Raw genomic sequence first — 18,066 nt, forward strand, 5'->3', positions numbered from 1 at the left:
CACTTTCTGTTGCAGAAAAAGGATCATAAGTATATTGCATGAATGGTTAAACACTTTAATATGAAACAAGCGTTTATTTAAGGGTTGTGGAAGTATTTTTTCTGTCTGAGGACAGATCTATATATTAAGTTTGATATGTCTTTTTTAACTTTACAGTCCAATGTGCAATGTGCAATGTTTTATCCTGCCACTAGAGGGAGATATTAAACCACTCATTAGTGTAGTGTCCAACCTTAAAACATATCCCCCTTATTCTTCTTTCATCACTCATTTATTTATTTATTTTCAGGAAATTTATTTTCTGGCATTATTTTGGGATGTAGGATGAAACTGGAAAACCCTGAGCAGAACCTACATCAACCATGGTGGAATGTGGGAACATCCACACAAAACTTTGAGCTCAGGGTCGAATGTGGGACTCTGGAGCCACGTTGTGAGAAACTGCGCCAGTTTTTTTTCCTCTCACAATTACTGTATAGATCTTCTTCATATTTATTCTTTAGCACACTGAACAGTCCTAAAAGGTCTGTTTTGGCTTCTCTATCACCAGCCACAAATTCCAGCTCCCCATGATAGATCTGCAGACATTACCAAGACAATTGGGAGATACAATCTCCTTACCCCCAGTGTCTCTATCCTCTGGAATGTGTCATGCGAAACTTATGAGAACTGGCCAGAGGCAATAGTAGTAAAGTCACAATAGTAGTGGTAGTAATTGTGTGCTCAGCCTTGTTCTTCAAAGCATTCTTCTGCTCACCTTAAGTCTGTCTATATCAGGAAGGAGTAACGTTTATGACACATACGTATCATAAACCATTCAGGGTTAAAGCCTATAGATACACATTTTCATAAAACACACAGAGACACTCGCTACAGGCAGGCAGATACTTATCTATCATGCAGTAATGTCAGATAGGCCAAAACATGTATTCTGCAGAAGGACAATGACCCCAAACATACAGCCAATAGTGTAGGGCAGAACAAGGAATCCTGGAAATTTTGGCCCCACAGAGTCCTGATCTACACACCAATGAGTCTGTCTGGGGTTACATGATGAGACAGAAGTATCTGAGGCAGCGTACATCTGCAGAAGAACTATGGCTAGTTCTCTCAAGTGTTTGGAACAACCTACCTGCTGAGTTCCTTCAGAAACTATGAAAGTGTACCTTGAAGATGCTGTTTTCTAGGCAAAAGGTGATCACACCAAATATTGATTTGAATTTGACTTTTAGCATTCTTACATCCTTAACAGCATTTTTAACAAGTGCCTAAACGTATAATACAAATATAATATGTTGCATGCAAGAGGATCAAGTCTGCATTCTTAAAATCGACTTATTTCCTTTATCCTGTGAAATTAATGCTATCTAAACACGTTCACACTTTAACACTTCACCACAGCTCAGTTACACCACAGGACACATAAACGTCACAAACGCAAACACACACCAGCACCAAGCATATGGTTCGAGACACTAATCAGACCAACAACAAATATAAAGTCATCAATACCATCAAACCAATGCCATTATAGACCACTAGGTATTGAGGTGTAGTATGGAATGTAGAGGTCGGCTTACTCGTGTCCAGTGTTTACAAATTCCATTCCAGAGGTCCAGAGGTCCTTGTATGGTTAAAACACACATTTATCAACTCCAGTTTCCACTATTTATTTCAAGCAGAAGGAATCCTGCTTGTGACTGGAGAATAGTGGTTGACATTCTGAAAATAACCAATACACCCCTCAGACTAGACTTAATGGTATGGTCCCGCAGTGTACTAGCTGTCATCATCTCTGAACTCACATTGCCCTGGGAAGATTCTTTTTTGGTGAGGTACACTTGAGGAAAATTTCCAGATAAGCAAAGCTTTACTCAGATGCTAGGGAGATACTGGAAGGTGAAACGTTCACATTCTCCCTGTGGATTTCATGAAAAATCTTCACAAAGCTGATGAACAAAAGCTGAGAGCAGCTACTTGTTGAGGGTGAAAAAGGAACGCCATTTAATTGGGCTCTAAAATGGGTAGTCAGATACAGAAAGGGTGCTCCTGGGACACCAAAGTATAATGCTGAGCCCTCTGGAGAGGCAGTGAGCTTACTGTGATAAAAAAAAACCCTCTAAGAATCCCAGTGTAGCGTCAGCCACCAATGTCTGCAAATAGTTGAAAAGCTGTGAAACACATAAAGGACAATGAATTTATTTTTGCATTAATTGTACCAGTGGGATTAATAGTCACTAATAGTTGATTAATTATTTAATAATTAATTAATAGTTGATAAATTCAATAAAACAGGTTACATAATGGACATCCTGAACGGTCACCCAGATCAGGCTGGGTCCCCTTTAGAGTCTGGTTCCTCTAAGCTTTCTTTTAAATACTGTCTAAGGTGGTAGTGTTGGGAGTAGACTTCAGATCTGAAGGTTGTAGGTTCAAATCTCAGTCACACCAAGCTTCTGGGCCCCTGAGCAAGGCCCTTAACCATATAGCTACTCAGTTGTATGAATATGATAAATGTAAGTTGCTCTGGATCAATGGTGGACGAAGTATATGTATGTGAGCTACGAGCTACACTCTGTAAAATATTACTCCAGAAAAGTGTCACTTTAAACTTTCACAAAGTACAAAAGCATTTGCCTTCATATGTACTTAAGTATCCAAAGTACTATGATTTATTATGGCTATAATGTTCCTATTATCATTTTTATCACAAGACTCTTTACTTAATCAACTCAGTTTATGTGTAAAGACTCGAATGCCACTCTTAATACACCAATCTATTAATAAAATGAGATTAATAGGTCAAACACTGATTGATATCTATTACAATTATCATGAGCCCAAAACCTTCTTTTTGAATAACATTATTTTTTTTCAACTTAAAAAAATTAATCGCACAAATCAGGCCACAGGTGTTGTGGCGAGTTTGAGTCAGGAAATTCTTCCATCATTTATTATTCTCTAAATGTTCTGCTTGCTGTTAAACTGTATGTTGGTGATCAGTAGATACACCAAGCGCCAATCAGAACATGTTCGAAACAGAGCGTGTGCTCGACCCTGATTGGTGGATTGCTGCATAATTGACCAGTTAAGTTTTTATTCACTTATAAATGAAAAGGTTTTTGCAAAATGTAGTTGAGTAAAAAGTGAGACATTTGACTTTAAAATGTAGTAAAGTCTCCCCTAATGGAAATACTTCAGTAAAGTACAGATACATGAAAAAGATACTTAAGTACAGTAACTATCTACATTTACTTTATTACTGTCAAACACCTCTCTGGATAAGTGCACCTGCCAAATGCCTTCAATATAAATGCCTCAGAAAGTTTATCCTCACCATAATCTTCTCTGGTTTGCTCATTAGAGATACATTTATAGAAATCTAGGATTTAAATTTGACATGCTCAGTCTATTCTTAAAAGTGATGTCAATAAAATAAAATTGAATTGAATTGAAACGCATTGAATTGAATGGTTTTGGAGATGAACATGTTTCTCTGACATTTGGCATCATCTTTTCAGAAAAATATCAATATTCAAGTATGGAAATCGATTGACACATTTAGTCCAAAGTGCTTGAATTATATATTATATATAATTATAACGTGACCAGTTATTACCATGCTAGTTTTCTGATAGATTAGGAATTAAAATAAAAGGTGCTTTTACATGTCATGCATTACAGCACAATGAAACTCTTCTTCAAATATCCCAGCTTGGTTGGAAGCTGGGGTCAGACATGATACAGCAGCCATGGAATAAAGAGAGTTAAGGGAATTGCTCAATGGCCCAACAATGTTAGCTTTGCAGTGCTGGTACTTGAACCTCCAACCTTCTTCGAGTCTTAACCACTGAGCTACCGCTTCCCACTTCCTCACTTATGTACCATGAGAATAATGCTTTTGATAGTGAGCTTCAGCTAATGTTTCTTTCACATTTGTTGTTTCCTCGGTGAAAGAGATACTAATAATATGTGTTTATACTTTTCTCTTCTAAATTAAGAGAAGAATTTCACCATCTCTTTATGCTATACAGTGTCTACACACACCTCTTTTTTTTTTTAGGTTTTCTTGTGTGTCATTTGAGTTCATTGTGCTTATTTGCACCTCATAACTGTTTTGTTTTTTTATGCATGTTGTAACTCCTAGTTTGTTTTGTCGTTGCTCTGTTTTCCATGTGTAGACGTTGCTTACATATTCCTGAATTTATTGCTGTTGCTCTGCCTGTGTCCTTAACCATCCTGTCTGTTCAGAGAACAATTCCTGGAAAGTCCTTCATAAATTTTACTTAGCGGTCGCATCCTACTACCTCTGGCTGTCATAAATTACAATGTGTTTTATGTAGCGTGAGCTATATTTGAATCCGCAGATGTAATAAATGGTAATGTTCTTCAGTAAATCCAAATTATTTTGTTGCTTAGATAATGTCTCTGTTTTGTTTCGTTTTTTTTATTCTGTACAAGCCTGGCACGGATAGAACCACAAAAAAAGTGGGAAAATCAGACATGATGTATAAGATTAGACTGATTTGTCCTTAACCAGAGCCAGAACAGGAAATGTGAGCATTATGGTGTCCATCTGTATGTCCTTATCTGCCCTATGGAAAAACAACAGACCTTTCAAGTGGCTAAAAAATAAATGGAAAAATCTTATTAATCTCACTTAGACCGTTTAGTTGCAAGCTTCGCTTCCTTGGCATGGAGGATTAAAGAAGTAGGAAGGACAAATCGTTTTCTTCTTATTTATTAAATTTTTTCTGCAATGATATGTTTTGTATCGTGTCCAGGGTTGTGTTGGATTAATAGATGTACAGTAATGTTAAAAATTCTTTCTCATATATTTGAGTTACAATGTTTTTTCCCCTTTAAGTCAGACCACACCAAAATTTCTTTCTCCCTATGGTAACTAGCATCCTCATGCTAATAAAGAAATAAAATAAAACTAATATTATTGAAATATGTTACTCAGTCTTATCGATTCCTCTTTGATCGTCAGGCAATTCAGATCAGCCAATAGTTTTTCTGCAGACTGTAAGCTCTATGTTTTGTCCTTTGAATTTGAGTCCCAGGATGACTAAGTTGTCTGTGTTTAAACTAAAGCTATTAGCAGTGAGAGCTGTTCTCTATTGAAAGCCTACAAAAATAAATTGTCCTTATCTCAATGTATAAACACACACACATTTATTTGAACGCAATGAAACGCACTTGTATGTAGATATTACCACACACAAGCTTCCCAGCTCCATCCAAAAGCCCCTTAATGAACGATTCTCTGTTGTTTCCAACATGAAGATACACACTTCAGTGCTCAGAAAAGCTCCATCAAGCACTAACTTTCACAATATTCACCAGGGAACACCACCAATATCTTTATTCATATTCTCAATAAAACACCACCTACACTAACAGTTTCCAGTATTTTCTATCAAAAACCTCCATTCGCCACCGATCACCAACATTCACAAGCAATTTTTATCATTTAACAGTAACTTTCTCCATCAAATGCTCGCTAGCACCAACTGCGCCACCTATCTGTCTTTATCATACACCAATAAAAACATGAACATTTACAAACATTCTCAAACAATAAGCAATTAAAGATCCGTAAATGTACCAATTCAATACTATTTTATTTGTAAAGCACTTTTAACAATACACATTTGTCCTTAAAAAACCGTGAGAGGAGCCAGACACAAAAGGGACCCCATCCTCATCTGGGTGACACCGAATGTCACTTCATTATAGTTCCATCATTGTTGAGTTTATTGATTTTTCACTGATGGAGACTCCAATGCAAAAACTGTTCATGGCAATCGAAGCAATACGCCATTGTAGCTATTGTTTACTTTTAATAACAGGCCAAATCGTCATGGTTCTTGAGTTTAACCCTCCACAGTAACCTCATGGATCTTTAGGCTGTTCATGTGGAACCATACTCAATAGCAACGAGTGGTGCACAGTTATAGAGAGGAAGAACATAGACAACAGAGAAAAACATAGCTTATTATGTAGACTTTTTGTTTTGTATTAATTATGGACACAAAGTACAAACCATTCTAATGTCTAATTATGATTTAGTAAAATAAATACAGCTAATCATGTAATAATTCAGTTTGTATTAAATGCTTAATGTTTATCTGAATTGTCTAGGTCTCAATTCAGGTCTCACCACAGACCTATAAACTTTCCCTTTCATTTTTGCAGATACTCTTCTATCACAAATCACTCCTGTCACTCTTCTCCACCCACTCCACCCTGCCTGCACTCTTTTCTTCACTTCTCTAACACACTCACTATTACTTTGCACTGTTGACCCCAGGTACCTGAATTCCTCCACCTTCTCCAGCTCTTCTCTCTGCAACCGCACAACTCCACTGCCCTCCCTCTCATTCACACACATGTATTCTGTCTTACTCCCACTGAGTTTCATTCCCCTTCTCTCCAGCGCATATTTCCACCTCTCCAGGCTCTTCTCAACCTGCTCCCTACTCTCACAACAAATCACAATATCATCCGCAAACATCATAGTCCAGGGAGACTCCTGTCTAACCTCGTTCGTCAACCTGTCCATTACCACTGCAAACAGGAAAGGGCTCAGGGCCGATCCTTGATGCAGTCCAACCTTCACCCTGAACCAGTCTGTCGTTCCTACTGCACACTTCACTGCCGTCACACTGTCCTCATACATGTCCTGCACCACCCTCACATACTTCTCTGACACACCTGACTTCCTCATACAATACCACAACTCCTCTCTTGGCACCCTGTCATACGCCTTCTCTAAATCCACAAATCCACAATGCAATTCCTTCTGTCCTTCTCTATACTTCTCCATCAACATTCTTAAAGCAAATAAGGCATCTGTGGTGCTCTTCCTCGGCATGAAACCATACTGTTGCTCACAGATGGTCACCTCTTCTCTCAGCCTGGCTTCCACATAACTTCATTGTGTGACTGATCAACTTAATTCCCCTGTAGTTACTGCAAGACTGCACATCTCCTTTATGTTTAAAGATCGGTACCAGCACACTTCTTCTCCATTCCTCAGGCATCTTCTCACCTTCCAAAATCCTGTTAAACAATCTGGTCAAAAACTCCACTGCCATCTCCCCTAAACATCTCCACGCTTCTACCGGTATGTCATCTGGTCCAACCGACTTTCCACTCTTCATCCTCTTAATCGCTGCTCTCACTTCCTCCTTACTAATCCTATCCACTTCCTGCTTCACCAACTCCACATCATCCAACCTTCTCTCTCTCTGATTTTCCTCATTCATCAGCTGCTCAAAATACTCCCTCCACCTTGTCAACACACTCTCCTCACTAGTCAAGACATTTCCCCCTCCATCCTTTACTGCTCTAACTTGCAGTACATCCTTCCCAGCTCTTTCCTTGGCTTTCGCCACATCCCTCTTAACCTGCTGCCGCATCTCCTTGTAATCCTGCCTACCTTTCTCATCACTCTGTCTATCCCAGTTCTGTTTTGCCAACCTCTTTCTCCTTATGCTCTCCTGCACTTCCTCATTCCACCACCACATCTCCTTGTCTTGCTTTCTATTTCCAGATGTTACACCAAGTACTTTTCTAGCTGCCTCCCTCATCACTCCTGCAGTAGTTGCCCAATCATCCAACACCTCTTCAACACCACCGAGCCCCAGTCTGACCCCTTCCCTGAACCTCACACTACACTCTTCCTCCTTCAGTTTCCACCATCTTATTCTTCTTTCAGTCCCCACTCTCCTCCTCTTCTTCTTCGCCTCCAAAACCATCCTACAGACCACCATCCGATGCTGTCTAGCTACACTGTCCCCTGCCAACACCTTACAGTCTCCAATCTCCTTTAGGTTGCATCTCCTGCATAGCACATAGTCCACCTGTGTGCACCTTCCTCCACTCTTATACGTCACCCTATGATCCTCCTTCTTCTTAAAATAAGTGTTCACCACTGCCATTTCCATCCTTTTAGAAAAATCCACCACCATCTGCCCTTCCACATTCCTCTCCTTAAAACCATACCTACCCATCACCTCCTCATCACCTCTGTTCCCTTCACCTACATGCCTATTAAAGTCTGCCCCAATCACCAATCGTTCTTTCCTAGGTACTCCATCTACCACTTCATCTAATTCACTCCAGAATCTTTCCTTCTCCTCCATCTCACAGCCAACTTGTGGAGCATAGGCACTGATGACATTTATCATCATCCCTTCAACTTCCACCTTCCCGATCATCACCCTATCAGAAACTCTCTTCACCTCCACTACACTCTTACTGTACTCTTCCTTCAGAATCACCCCTACACCATTTCTCTTTCCATCCACACCATGATAAAACAGTTTAAATCCACCTCCAAAGTTCCTGGCCTTACTCCCTTTCCACTTGGTCTCCTGAACACACAACAAATCCACATTTCTCCTCTCCATCATATCAGCTACCTCTCTCCCTTTACCCGTCATAGTACCAACATTTAAAGTACCAACCCGAACCTCCACTTTCCTACACTGCTCCTTTCCCTGCCGTCTCTGTAAACGTCTTCCTCCTCTCCTTCTCCTCCTTCGGCCAACAGTAGCCCAATTTCCACCGGTACCCTGTCGGCTAACAATACCTGTGGCGGTCGTTGTTAACCCGGGCCTCGACCGATCTGGTATAAAATTCTTATTTGTGATCCGCAAATTTGTTTTGGCACATGTTTTACGCTGGATGCCCTTCCTAACGCAACCCTCCCCATTTAACCGGGCTTGGGACCCACTAAGAGTGCACTGGCTTGTGCATCCATAATGGCTGGGTTCTTTTGTTCTCTGCTTCTAGGCACTTGAAAATAATCACATTTCACACCGCGAGAAACTGTAGTTTCTCAGGTAAACAGGTAGTGGTGTGTTGTGTAAGTGCATTAGAGGAAATATGTTATGTACTGATAAATGTAAGCATAAGCAGAAAAGAGATGGAAACTGATGATCCTGTAATGTCAGATCAGCAAATCAGCCAAATTGTTTAATCCCTAACTTTAGTGCCAATCTTTACAAAATCATCTTGAGAAACATTGCTTGTCTCAGCAACACCAATCAATAAAAAAATAGTAGGAAAAGTCCATTTAAATGAGCCGTTTTTTTTTAGCTCTTTGATGCCATTTTATGATTTTTCCTGTGTAGAAAATTGTGGTGAAACCACATCAGAATAAGAATCAGGTTTATTGGCCAAGTGAATTCGCACAAGGAATTCGGTTCCAGCTGTTTGTGACTCTCAAAGTACAGACATTAATAAAACTACATTCATCACATACAGTCTGTTAAATAACTCAGTTGATGTGAGTGTGTGATGGATGGAACACAATTTTACAATTTTCTTTGAAGTCTGGTTCCTTTTCAAGGTTTTTTCTTGGTTTGTGGGTTTGCGAATTAGTAACCACATTACTGAGCTCAACGCAGGTACCAGACACATTTTCATCAGAAATCCTAATTTTCATCAGAAATTCCCCACACTTATTTTTATCCACTACAAATAACAATTTTCAAGTTTCTCACAGTACGCGCAGTGTTTAACGCTCAACATTTATTTCATTACACACACAAACTGCCGCATATTATCATTCTATCTGGAACTATAAGTCATACGTTTTTAAGAATTATAAAGTGCATCTTATAAGTAATGGTTAATTTTGTACGGTTTCTTAATACCATATGATGGAACAGTGTGATATTGTGTGTCATGGGGCAAGAAAAAGGGAAAACATTTACATTGAGTAATGTAAAGCGAATCTCTGCGTGTGTCTAGGTGTGTGTATTTGTGTGAGTCAGACTGTGTCTGGGTGGGTGGGGGGATGGGGGGGGGGTTCTTAAACCTCATGATCTAATCTCACCTTAACAGGAAAAGTCGCTACTGAAAGGTTTCATCAGGCCAAAAAAATACAAACAAAGTCTTCATGTTCGAATACAAATGAGAAGCTCAAAAGTCGGAGTTGGAATGTTTAATAGTAATAATACAGAAGAGCTGTATTTGGTCATTTGGCATACTCATGCTATTAAAAAGCAGAAAACATTAGGGCACTATCATTTGTCAAAGTGAAATTTGTATTATAAATCAAAAGCATCATCTCTCTTTCTGTTCTGTTCCTGGCTTTTCATCCGGGTTCACAAACAAAACAAGATTCACACAAACTATCGCTGCGTCTGACGTTCGCAGATTTCATCAGAAGTGTTTCTGAGAAAAGCCGTTCTCATGATCAGGGGAAGTTGAAACTAAGCAGTGTGTGTCTGAAACGTACAATTTCCCACACATGACTCACCCACAGTTCCTTCTACACAGCTTTTTAGACAAATTAAAGTTTCCATGACATGCAATGATTAGTGAAACTTGTATCACATATACTACATGCACAGTGAAGTCATGTATACTGGGTTTCATATGGCCAAAGGCAATGGTTCTGTGCTGGTGACAATACAATTGTAAAAAGTCTTAGTAACCTTTACTAGTATTTTTAGTTAAAAAAGATCAGCAAAAATCACTTACTTAATGACTTGAAAAGGTTTATTTTTTTATTTTACATCATGATCAATTCAGATCAATTACATTTTATTTGTATAGAACTTTAAAAATCGACATTGTCCCAAAACTTTACAGAATTTTATAGTATGTATTTTAAATTCATATATTTGCCTCAAAGTTTATCAGCAATATGCAAGCCAATGGTGAGAAAAAACAAACAGAGACAATATAATAAATACATCTTGAGAGGAACCTGATTCAAAGTGGATCACATACAAATATCCATTCATTTATATGTTTTGTGTTCTAGACACAGTGTGACGTACTGTCTTCTATAACCATAGACAGTTTATCAGAATGTTGCTGATGGTTAAAGCTGCCTTAGCAAAATTTTTTTGATGATTCAGTTGTGGTATACATACTTTGTTCGCTGAATAAACTTCGGAGAAAGACAATTGGCCATGTGACTCCTGTCACAATTAATTACAGTTTTTCTCGGCTGCTTTGGAGCGTTTCTCAGATCAGGAATAAATTTCTCCAAACTACTTGTTCAACCTCCACATCATTTAGTCATTTGTGCTCATCATAAGGAAAATTTTTGTTGCTTTGATCAAATTGTGAATGCTTTTGTACATTTATTTAATGGATTGTGTTTAAGTGTCTGCTGTTTCCTGAATTATCAGTTGTTTATGTTCATGTTGATCAAAATATATTATACTGGTTTCACCTGAATAGTTTTAACTCTTAAAACATCTCAGCATCAGTTCATTTTATACGTCATTGAATGCAAAATAATTAAACCAGTTTTTGTAAATGTGACTTGAATTGATGAATTGGGCAGATGAATCTTGAATGTCACTAATGAATGATAGTGTATGGCAGCAGATCAACCAAAAATCAACTCTTTCTTTTCTTCTTTTGGCTTCTCCCATTAGGAATCGCCACAGCGGATCATCCGTCTCCATACCCCCCCTGTCCTCTACATCCTCCTCCTCGGGCTTCCTCTTTTCCTCCTTCCTGGCGGTTCCATCCTCAGCATTCTCCTACTGATATACCCCATGTCCCTCCTCTGCACATGTCCAAAACATCTCAATCTCAACTCCCTTACCTTGTCTCCAAAACGTCCTACATGCGCTGTCCCTCTAATAAAATCATTTCTAATCCTGTCCATCGGCGTCACGCCCAATGAAAAATCTCATCAACCAATAATCAACTAGTTCTCTAAAACAGGTCAAAGGTGAATCTTGTGAACCTTTATTTGGAGAGTGAATACAGACAGGGCAAAACAAATAATTATAAATTCTGAAAATGGATGAACAATTAAGAAATAAACACTTGTATTTAATGCAATCAAATAAATGAATTTGTGCTGCTGAAATTCATAGATGCCAAACAGAAGGAAGTGAAATTTTGTGCATTTTTAGTCACTATGACCAAAACCAAAGTTTATATCAAGAAATCCTGAAACTGTGCAGCATCATACTAACAACATTACTAAACATTTTGATGATTCTGTTTGTGAACAATGACAAAGGGACTTTTCATTCTGATGGGAATGAGATGTTTATTGACACAAATACTTACTTTTGACAGATGAACTTAGAATTTGGAGAAAGGTACAGGCTTTTGCAAGAAATGCAATGTTTTGTGCTGTTTGTACAAATTGTTTTAAGAAATGCACTTACTGGTTTGCAAATATTAAGAATGATTCAAGACATGCTCTAATGCAACTGAGAAAAACTGTAAATGAATGTACCAAAGCTTTTGCAATTTGTTCAAAGAATCAGAATCAGGTTTATTGGCCAAGTGTGTTGACACACACACACATAAGGAATTTGGTTCCAGCTGTTGGTGACTCTCAAAAGTACATACATAAATAACAGAATAAAAAAGAAGCAGCAAAAAATTGTTTTAATGACGTGCACAAGTGACTAAATGATTTTGAGGTTGAACAAGTTTCAAGAATTTCATTTCTGATCTGTGAAACGCTCCAAAGCAACTGGAAAACGGTTTCTTTTGTTGTGTAATGCGGTGTCACGGTTAATATTTTTTTTAGTGTTTTCCACATGATTGTATGAGTTTTCAAGAAACTTGTGGGGAATCAGTGAGTGTCATATTCCAACATACACTATATTTCCAAAAGTATTGGGTCACCTGGTCATAAATACGGTATATGATTTTTTAGCATCACATTCCACATTTAGTCCCAATTTGCTCTTATGATTCCCTCCACTCTTCTGGGAAGATGTTCCACTAGATTTTGGAGTGTGTTCATGGATATTTGTCTTAATCAGCCACAAGGGTTATATGAAATGCAGGTACTGATGTAGGTGAGGAGGCCTCGGTTGGAGTCAGCGTTCACATTCATCCCAAAGGTGTTCAGTAGGGATGAGATTATAGATCTATAGCAGGCTACTCAAGATCTTCCTCTTCAAAGCATGTAAACCATATCTTCAAGTAGCTTACTTTGTGTACAGGGGCATTGCCTTGCTGGAACAGGTTTGGGTTTCCAATTTCAAGTGAATGCAAAATTTTATTACAACATATCTAAAGACGTCCTGTACAACTGAGTGCCTCCAGATTTGTAACATTGTAACATTTTGGAAAAGAACCACATATAGCAGGAAAGTTCAGGTGTCCCAATACTTTTGGAGAAATAGTGTATATGTCAACCATGTGTCAATAAAGGTTTTATGGGTTTAAAAAAATTGTATGGTAATAACGGTACACTAGGTTCTATGTAGTATCAAGTTAATTAAATAAATAATCAAACGCTAATGCTAATCATTAAACCTACTGGATCATGAATGGAGACCATTAAGGTCAAATCCTATTAGGAAGTAAAAAGTTTTCAACAAAGGGAAAATTTTAACAGTACTGGAATGCAGAAAAAAAAAAAGTGATCACACTAGCTACTTCATAAACTTTCAAGGAAATCAAACAGTTCTAGCTGCCAAGATCCGCCTCCTGCTACACATTCACAAGGAAAAGGTGCTATTCCTGCCAGACGAAGAAACCTTTCAGGGAGGATCTCGCAGGTCCTGTATTCTAGAGCAGCGAGTCCTGAATTTCATCAGTAGTTTGCGTGCAGGTTGAGTGTACTGCCTGTTAGCTAGGCTGAGGATGATGGGTATAATGGCCATGCTGCCGATTCCCGTGCATGAGAGGATGATATTGAGGGAGGGGTTTCTCTCACTGTTTTCTCTGAGCAACATGACAGAAATATGCAGGTAGATGATGTAGGGCATCCAGCAGACCAGGAAGATGAGCGAGACAGCAGCGACGCACTTTGCGTAGCGCAAATTGAGGCGATGTTCCTGCTCCGAGGCTGTGCTGCGCTCTACCGAACGGCTAAGCTTACAAATGTCACGCAGTTGCTTTCTAGTAATCCAGAGAACTCGGCTTGTCATAGCCAGGATGGAGAAGATGGCAGGCAGGAGTATACCGTAGACTTCCAAGTAGATAAAGGTATCGGGAAAAATCTGTTTGTAGGAGCAATAATTTTCCTTATTGGGTGAGCTTTCTGAAAAGTTATGTCCACTTCCTGTTAATTCGCTCTGGTTATGTTGTTTCTCTGTCCATTTGTTCCACCCAAAGGCGGGTAAACTAGCATAGAGGAGAGGAGGAATCCATACAGTTAAAAGTGCAGCAGGGAAGCAGCGGTGTACCCAAAACTGGCTGTAGTGCAGCGGATGGACGATGCACAGATACCGCTCGTAGTGCACCATGACCAGGTTGAAGAGGAAAGACAGGAAGAGGAAATTGGGAAAGATGTGTACAAGCAGGCAGGTCCCAAAGTGAAGAGTTTGATTTAGCCCCATGCGAGGGATGAAGGGTAGAGCAAGGCCTGTGCAGAGATCTGCCACCAGCAGGCTCAGGAAGAGGTAGTTGGGAGTGTCATAGAGTTGCTTGTTGCAGACGATGCTCACGATGATGAGCAGGTTGGTGAGGATGATGATGGAGGACAATGGCAGGGTGATGAAAATAATAAGCTTCTCCTGCTCAATCTGGTCCACAGAGTTCATCATGGTGCTCAGGGCATCACACACTCACTCACTCCACTTATCCTGAGAAAGTCAGAGGTAGAAGAACGTTAACAAAGTGAATAAAATGTTACTACTCCTATATGAGTTTGTCATTTCAATAAATTGGTAAAATTGTAACAAACATGTACGGTTATGCAAAAATCGAACAATATGCTGCCTCTCATTGTTTAAAGGTATCAATTTGAATAAGGAATTTCCTGAGGACCATCTTCAAGAAGTAAAGGAATTGATGAAAATCATTATTTCTCTAGGACACTCAAGCCCAAGTAAAATACACCACAGCTTTTAATAAGATAGAAACTATGAACAGTTTGTGCATTATTAAAAGACATATATTTGGCTAAATTACATAAATAAAATGGCCAAATCAGGCAAACTCTTAGCTATGAAGAATACATATTAAAAATTTTAAAAGTAAAAGGTAAGCAATGTGCATAACCAGGTTACTATGTGCGTTTTTTCTGTTAAAAAACTGACTTGTTTTTCACTTGAATTTCATTGAATGCTATGTCACAATCAACATAGTAAAGGATTTGACATGATATGATCTTGGTGTCATTTCTAATGGTGCAATAAGCTGCAATTTTAGCAGATGGTATGTAGAGTTTAGTAACCCACTATATTTTCTGTAAAAATATTGTACATACCACAGTAGGCAAGTCATGGTTGATTTTAGCACACAACTCATGTCTCATGTATAAGATTAACAAAAGTTAATCAGTTAGAAAGGAAACAGACCTTCGGTCCTTTCTCTCTAATCTTTTTAAATCTTATGTAGTTACATATAAACTGATAACAATAATGTGATTACCAGTAATAATGTATATCGACCTGGCACGTGTACACAGTCAAGTTCTATTTTCCACACTTTTTACATTTCTGGCATAAAATGCCGACCCAAGAAAACCATATGGTTCAATATCAATGTGATTAAACTGTAATCTGTAGTTGGACAGTTTCTATGTAGAAATATGCACACACTTTAAATTGATGTCCAGTCGAATTGATGTCCAGTCAAACTAGACATACTCCTGTAATCCATCTGTAAGAGTTTGTACTGTAGATCCTCTGGAACTACTGTTTAGTGTATACATTGAGACCCTTACAATGTGGCCCCAAAATAAAAATTTTACATATAAGCTTATTTTTAACAGTTCACAGATCCCAGAGGTGAATTTGTATTAAATAATTTTCTTTTTAGAATATTGTGTGTCATTTTAGTAGCTCCAGTGGTTAAGGCGCTGGATTTCTGTTTGGAAGGTCGGGGGTTCAAGTCCCGGTATCGCCAAGCTGCCACTCTTGGGACCCTAAACAAGGCCCTTAACCCTCTGTGCTCCAGGGGCGCCGTATCATGGCCGACCCTGCGCTCTGCCCCCAGCTTTCAAGCAAGCTGGGAAATGCGAAAAACTAAATTTCACTGTGCTGTAATGTATACGTGACAAATAAAGGCTGTTCTGTGTCAAATTGTATTTTATTATTTATATTATTGTATTATGACATCTTGTCCTGCAAAGTAACAGATGGTTACTGGGCTGTACAAATGGCTTTTCAAGTGCTACCATTAACCAACATCCTACACTTCAATTGGTCCAGAACTGCCCGTTTAATTACCAGAACCTCCTAAATCAATCATATGTCCACTGTTCTTTATCATCTACAAAGGCTTCCTGTCAAATATCGAATACAAGATTCTGCTTCTCACTTTCAAAGCTCTTTATAATCTTGCACCCTCATACCTCTCTGACTTGCTTCATACCTACACCCCAAAGTGCACTCTCAGATCTTCCTCATCTGTTTCCTTCACTGTAGCTTTTGTCTGTTAAGTCCCTATGGGTTTAGGGCATTTAACTGGGCTGCTCCTCTTCTTACTCTTGGAATTCTCTTCCACAATCAGTACGAGAAAGTGACTGTCTGACCACTTTTAAATCATGCCTCAAAAGTTCAGATAAACTTTATCTGATTAATTTTAACAGTTAAATAGCTTTTGTTTGTTTGCTTTTATGATTTTACTCTACTGTATGGTGTCCTTGAGTGTTTTGTAAGGCGCCTTTAAATTAAATGTATTATTATTATTATTGTTACTATTAGATTAGATTAGATTAAATTATATTAGATTCCACTTTGTCATTGTGCATAGTACGAAGCCTAAATTGTTAGTATATGGAGTATATTATGTTACATAGTAATATATTAAGTGCAGGCATGCAGTAGTGAGTAGGTGAATAGAAACCACTAGAAAGCACAGTGCGCAACTATTGATGGTCATTGTGTAAAAGAATATAGTAAAAAATGCGCAGTGAGCTTCAGGTGACTTTAGAACAAATTGTGCGAAGAAGCAATTAGAGAATGAGGTACAAACAAAGTAGCATAGTAGTGCAAATGACACGCATGTAAACAGCAATAATAATGTACAGTCCAGTTTTTGAAACATAGATCAAAATGTACAGTTCAGTGTCTGAGATCAGTAAATATGCATTATATATATATATATTACTGAAGAGAGAGACACCAAGACACAACATAGATGAATATAATCAAAAACCACCTATCAGCACACCTTTTTTAATTAAATTCTATCTGCTAGTTGCTCAGTTACACACGTCCACGCGTTTTGATTAATTAAAGGAAATGCATGATTAATTAGACATTTTAATCAGACTTACTGACGAGCAACTTTAATGTCAAAAGGATGTATCTTTGTGTTCGTGTTTGCATTTGACCCCGGCGTGAATGATTAAAGGCACAGGCAGTCATTTCATTTTCTATGTAACAAATTCACTAGATACATTCTGAAATGCAGATTTTGCTACTGAAAAGACATGAACAGACATACTTTTTTTGGTTCGTACTACAAATTTGTTTCTGTTCAATATTTGTTCGTGTCAAGTTTCAAAGTTGAGTTTTACATACACACCATTCAGCAATACACAAATATTTCACATTTCTTTAGATTTGAATTGAAATTTTTTTGCAAAATTTCATGAACATGCCTGCATTATCTGCATTAAGCAGTTCTTTTACAGCCGAAACTATTATATTAAAAAATACAAAAAGGTTTACTGTGTTTTGTGTTTCATGTTTTTGGCAGTAAATTGCATCTTTAAAATGCATTCTACGTCTAATTTAAAGTATTCAGGTCTATTCTGTTTAATAAACACACAAGTAGAGTTTTGTAATAATAGCACATTATTCAGAAAAAGTAGCGTACTGTATAATTCAAGATGTTAATACATTTTATTTGAAGTAACAAACTAATTGATTTGAGCAGCATGTTTTCACATTTGTTTAATTTATGTATTTATATATTTTAAGTCTTTATAAATTTGCTTAATACTTTATACCTTACTCTAGCACCTTGCATTACGGCATTAGAGACAACAATGAAGAAAAAAGAAACCCTTACCCTTAATTTGTCTGTTGAGTCCCATATGTCCCTTTTGTCCTCCTCATCTCATCCCATGTCTGCACAGTTATTCTGCAGGACTGAGAACTGAGAGCTGAAAAGCTCAACTCAGCATCATATAACAGAGTTCAATGACTA

The 18,066-nt window shown here is 38.1% G+C and overlaps 1 protein-coding gene across 1 annotated transcript; it reads right to left on the reverse strand.

Moving 5' to 3' along the window:
- Positions 1-10,860: 10,860 nt before the first annotated feature.
- gpbar1 (G protein-coupled bile acid receptor 1) lies at positions 10,861-18,066 on the reverse strand. The gene is made up of 2 exons (XM_083537146.1): positions 17,929-18,066; positions 10,861-14,546 (listed from the first exon to the last, which is right to left on the reverse strand). Exon 2 carries the CDS (start codon positions 14,505-14,507, stop codon positions 13,500-13,502), a length of 1,008 nt encoding a protein of 335 aa, XP_083393272.1. The 5' UTR covers positions 14,508-14,546; positions 17,929-18,066; the 3' UTR covers positions 10,861-13,499.

Source organism: Silurus aristotelis (genome assembly GCF_946808225.1).
Source record: "Silurus aristotelis genome assembly, chromosome: 3".
NCBI lineage: Eukaryota > Metazoa > Chordata > Actinopteri > Siluriformes > Siluridae > Silurus > Silurus aristotelis.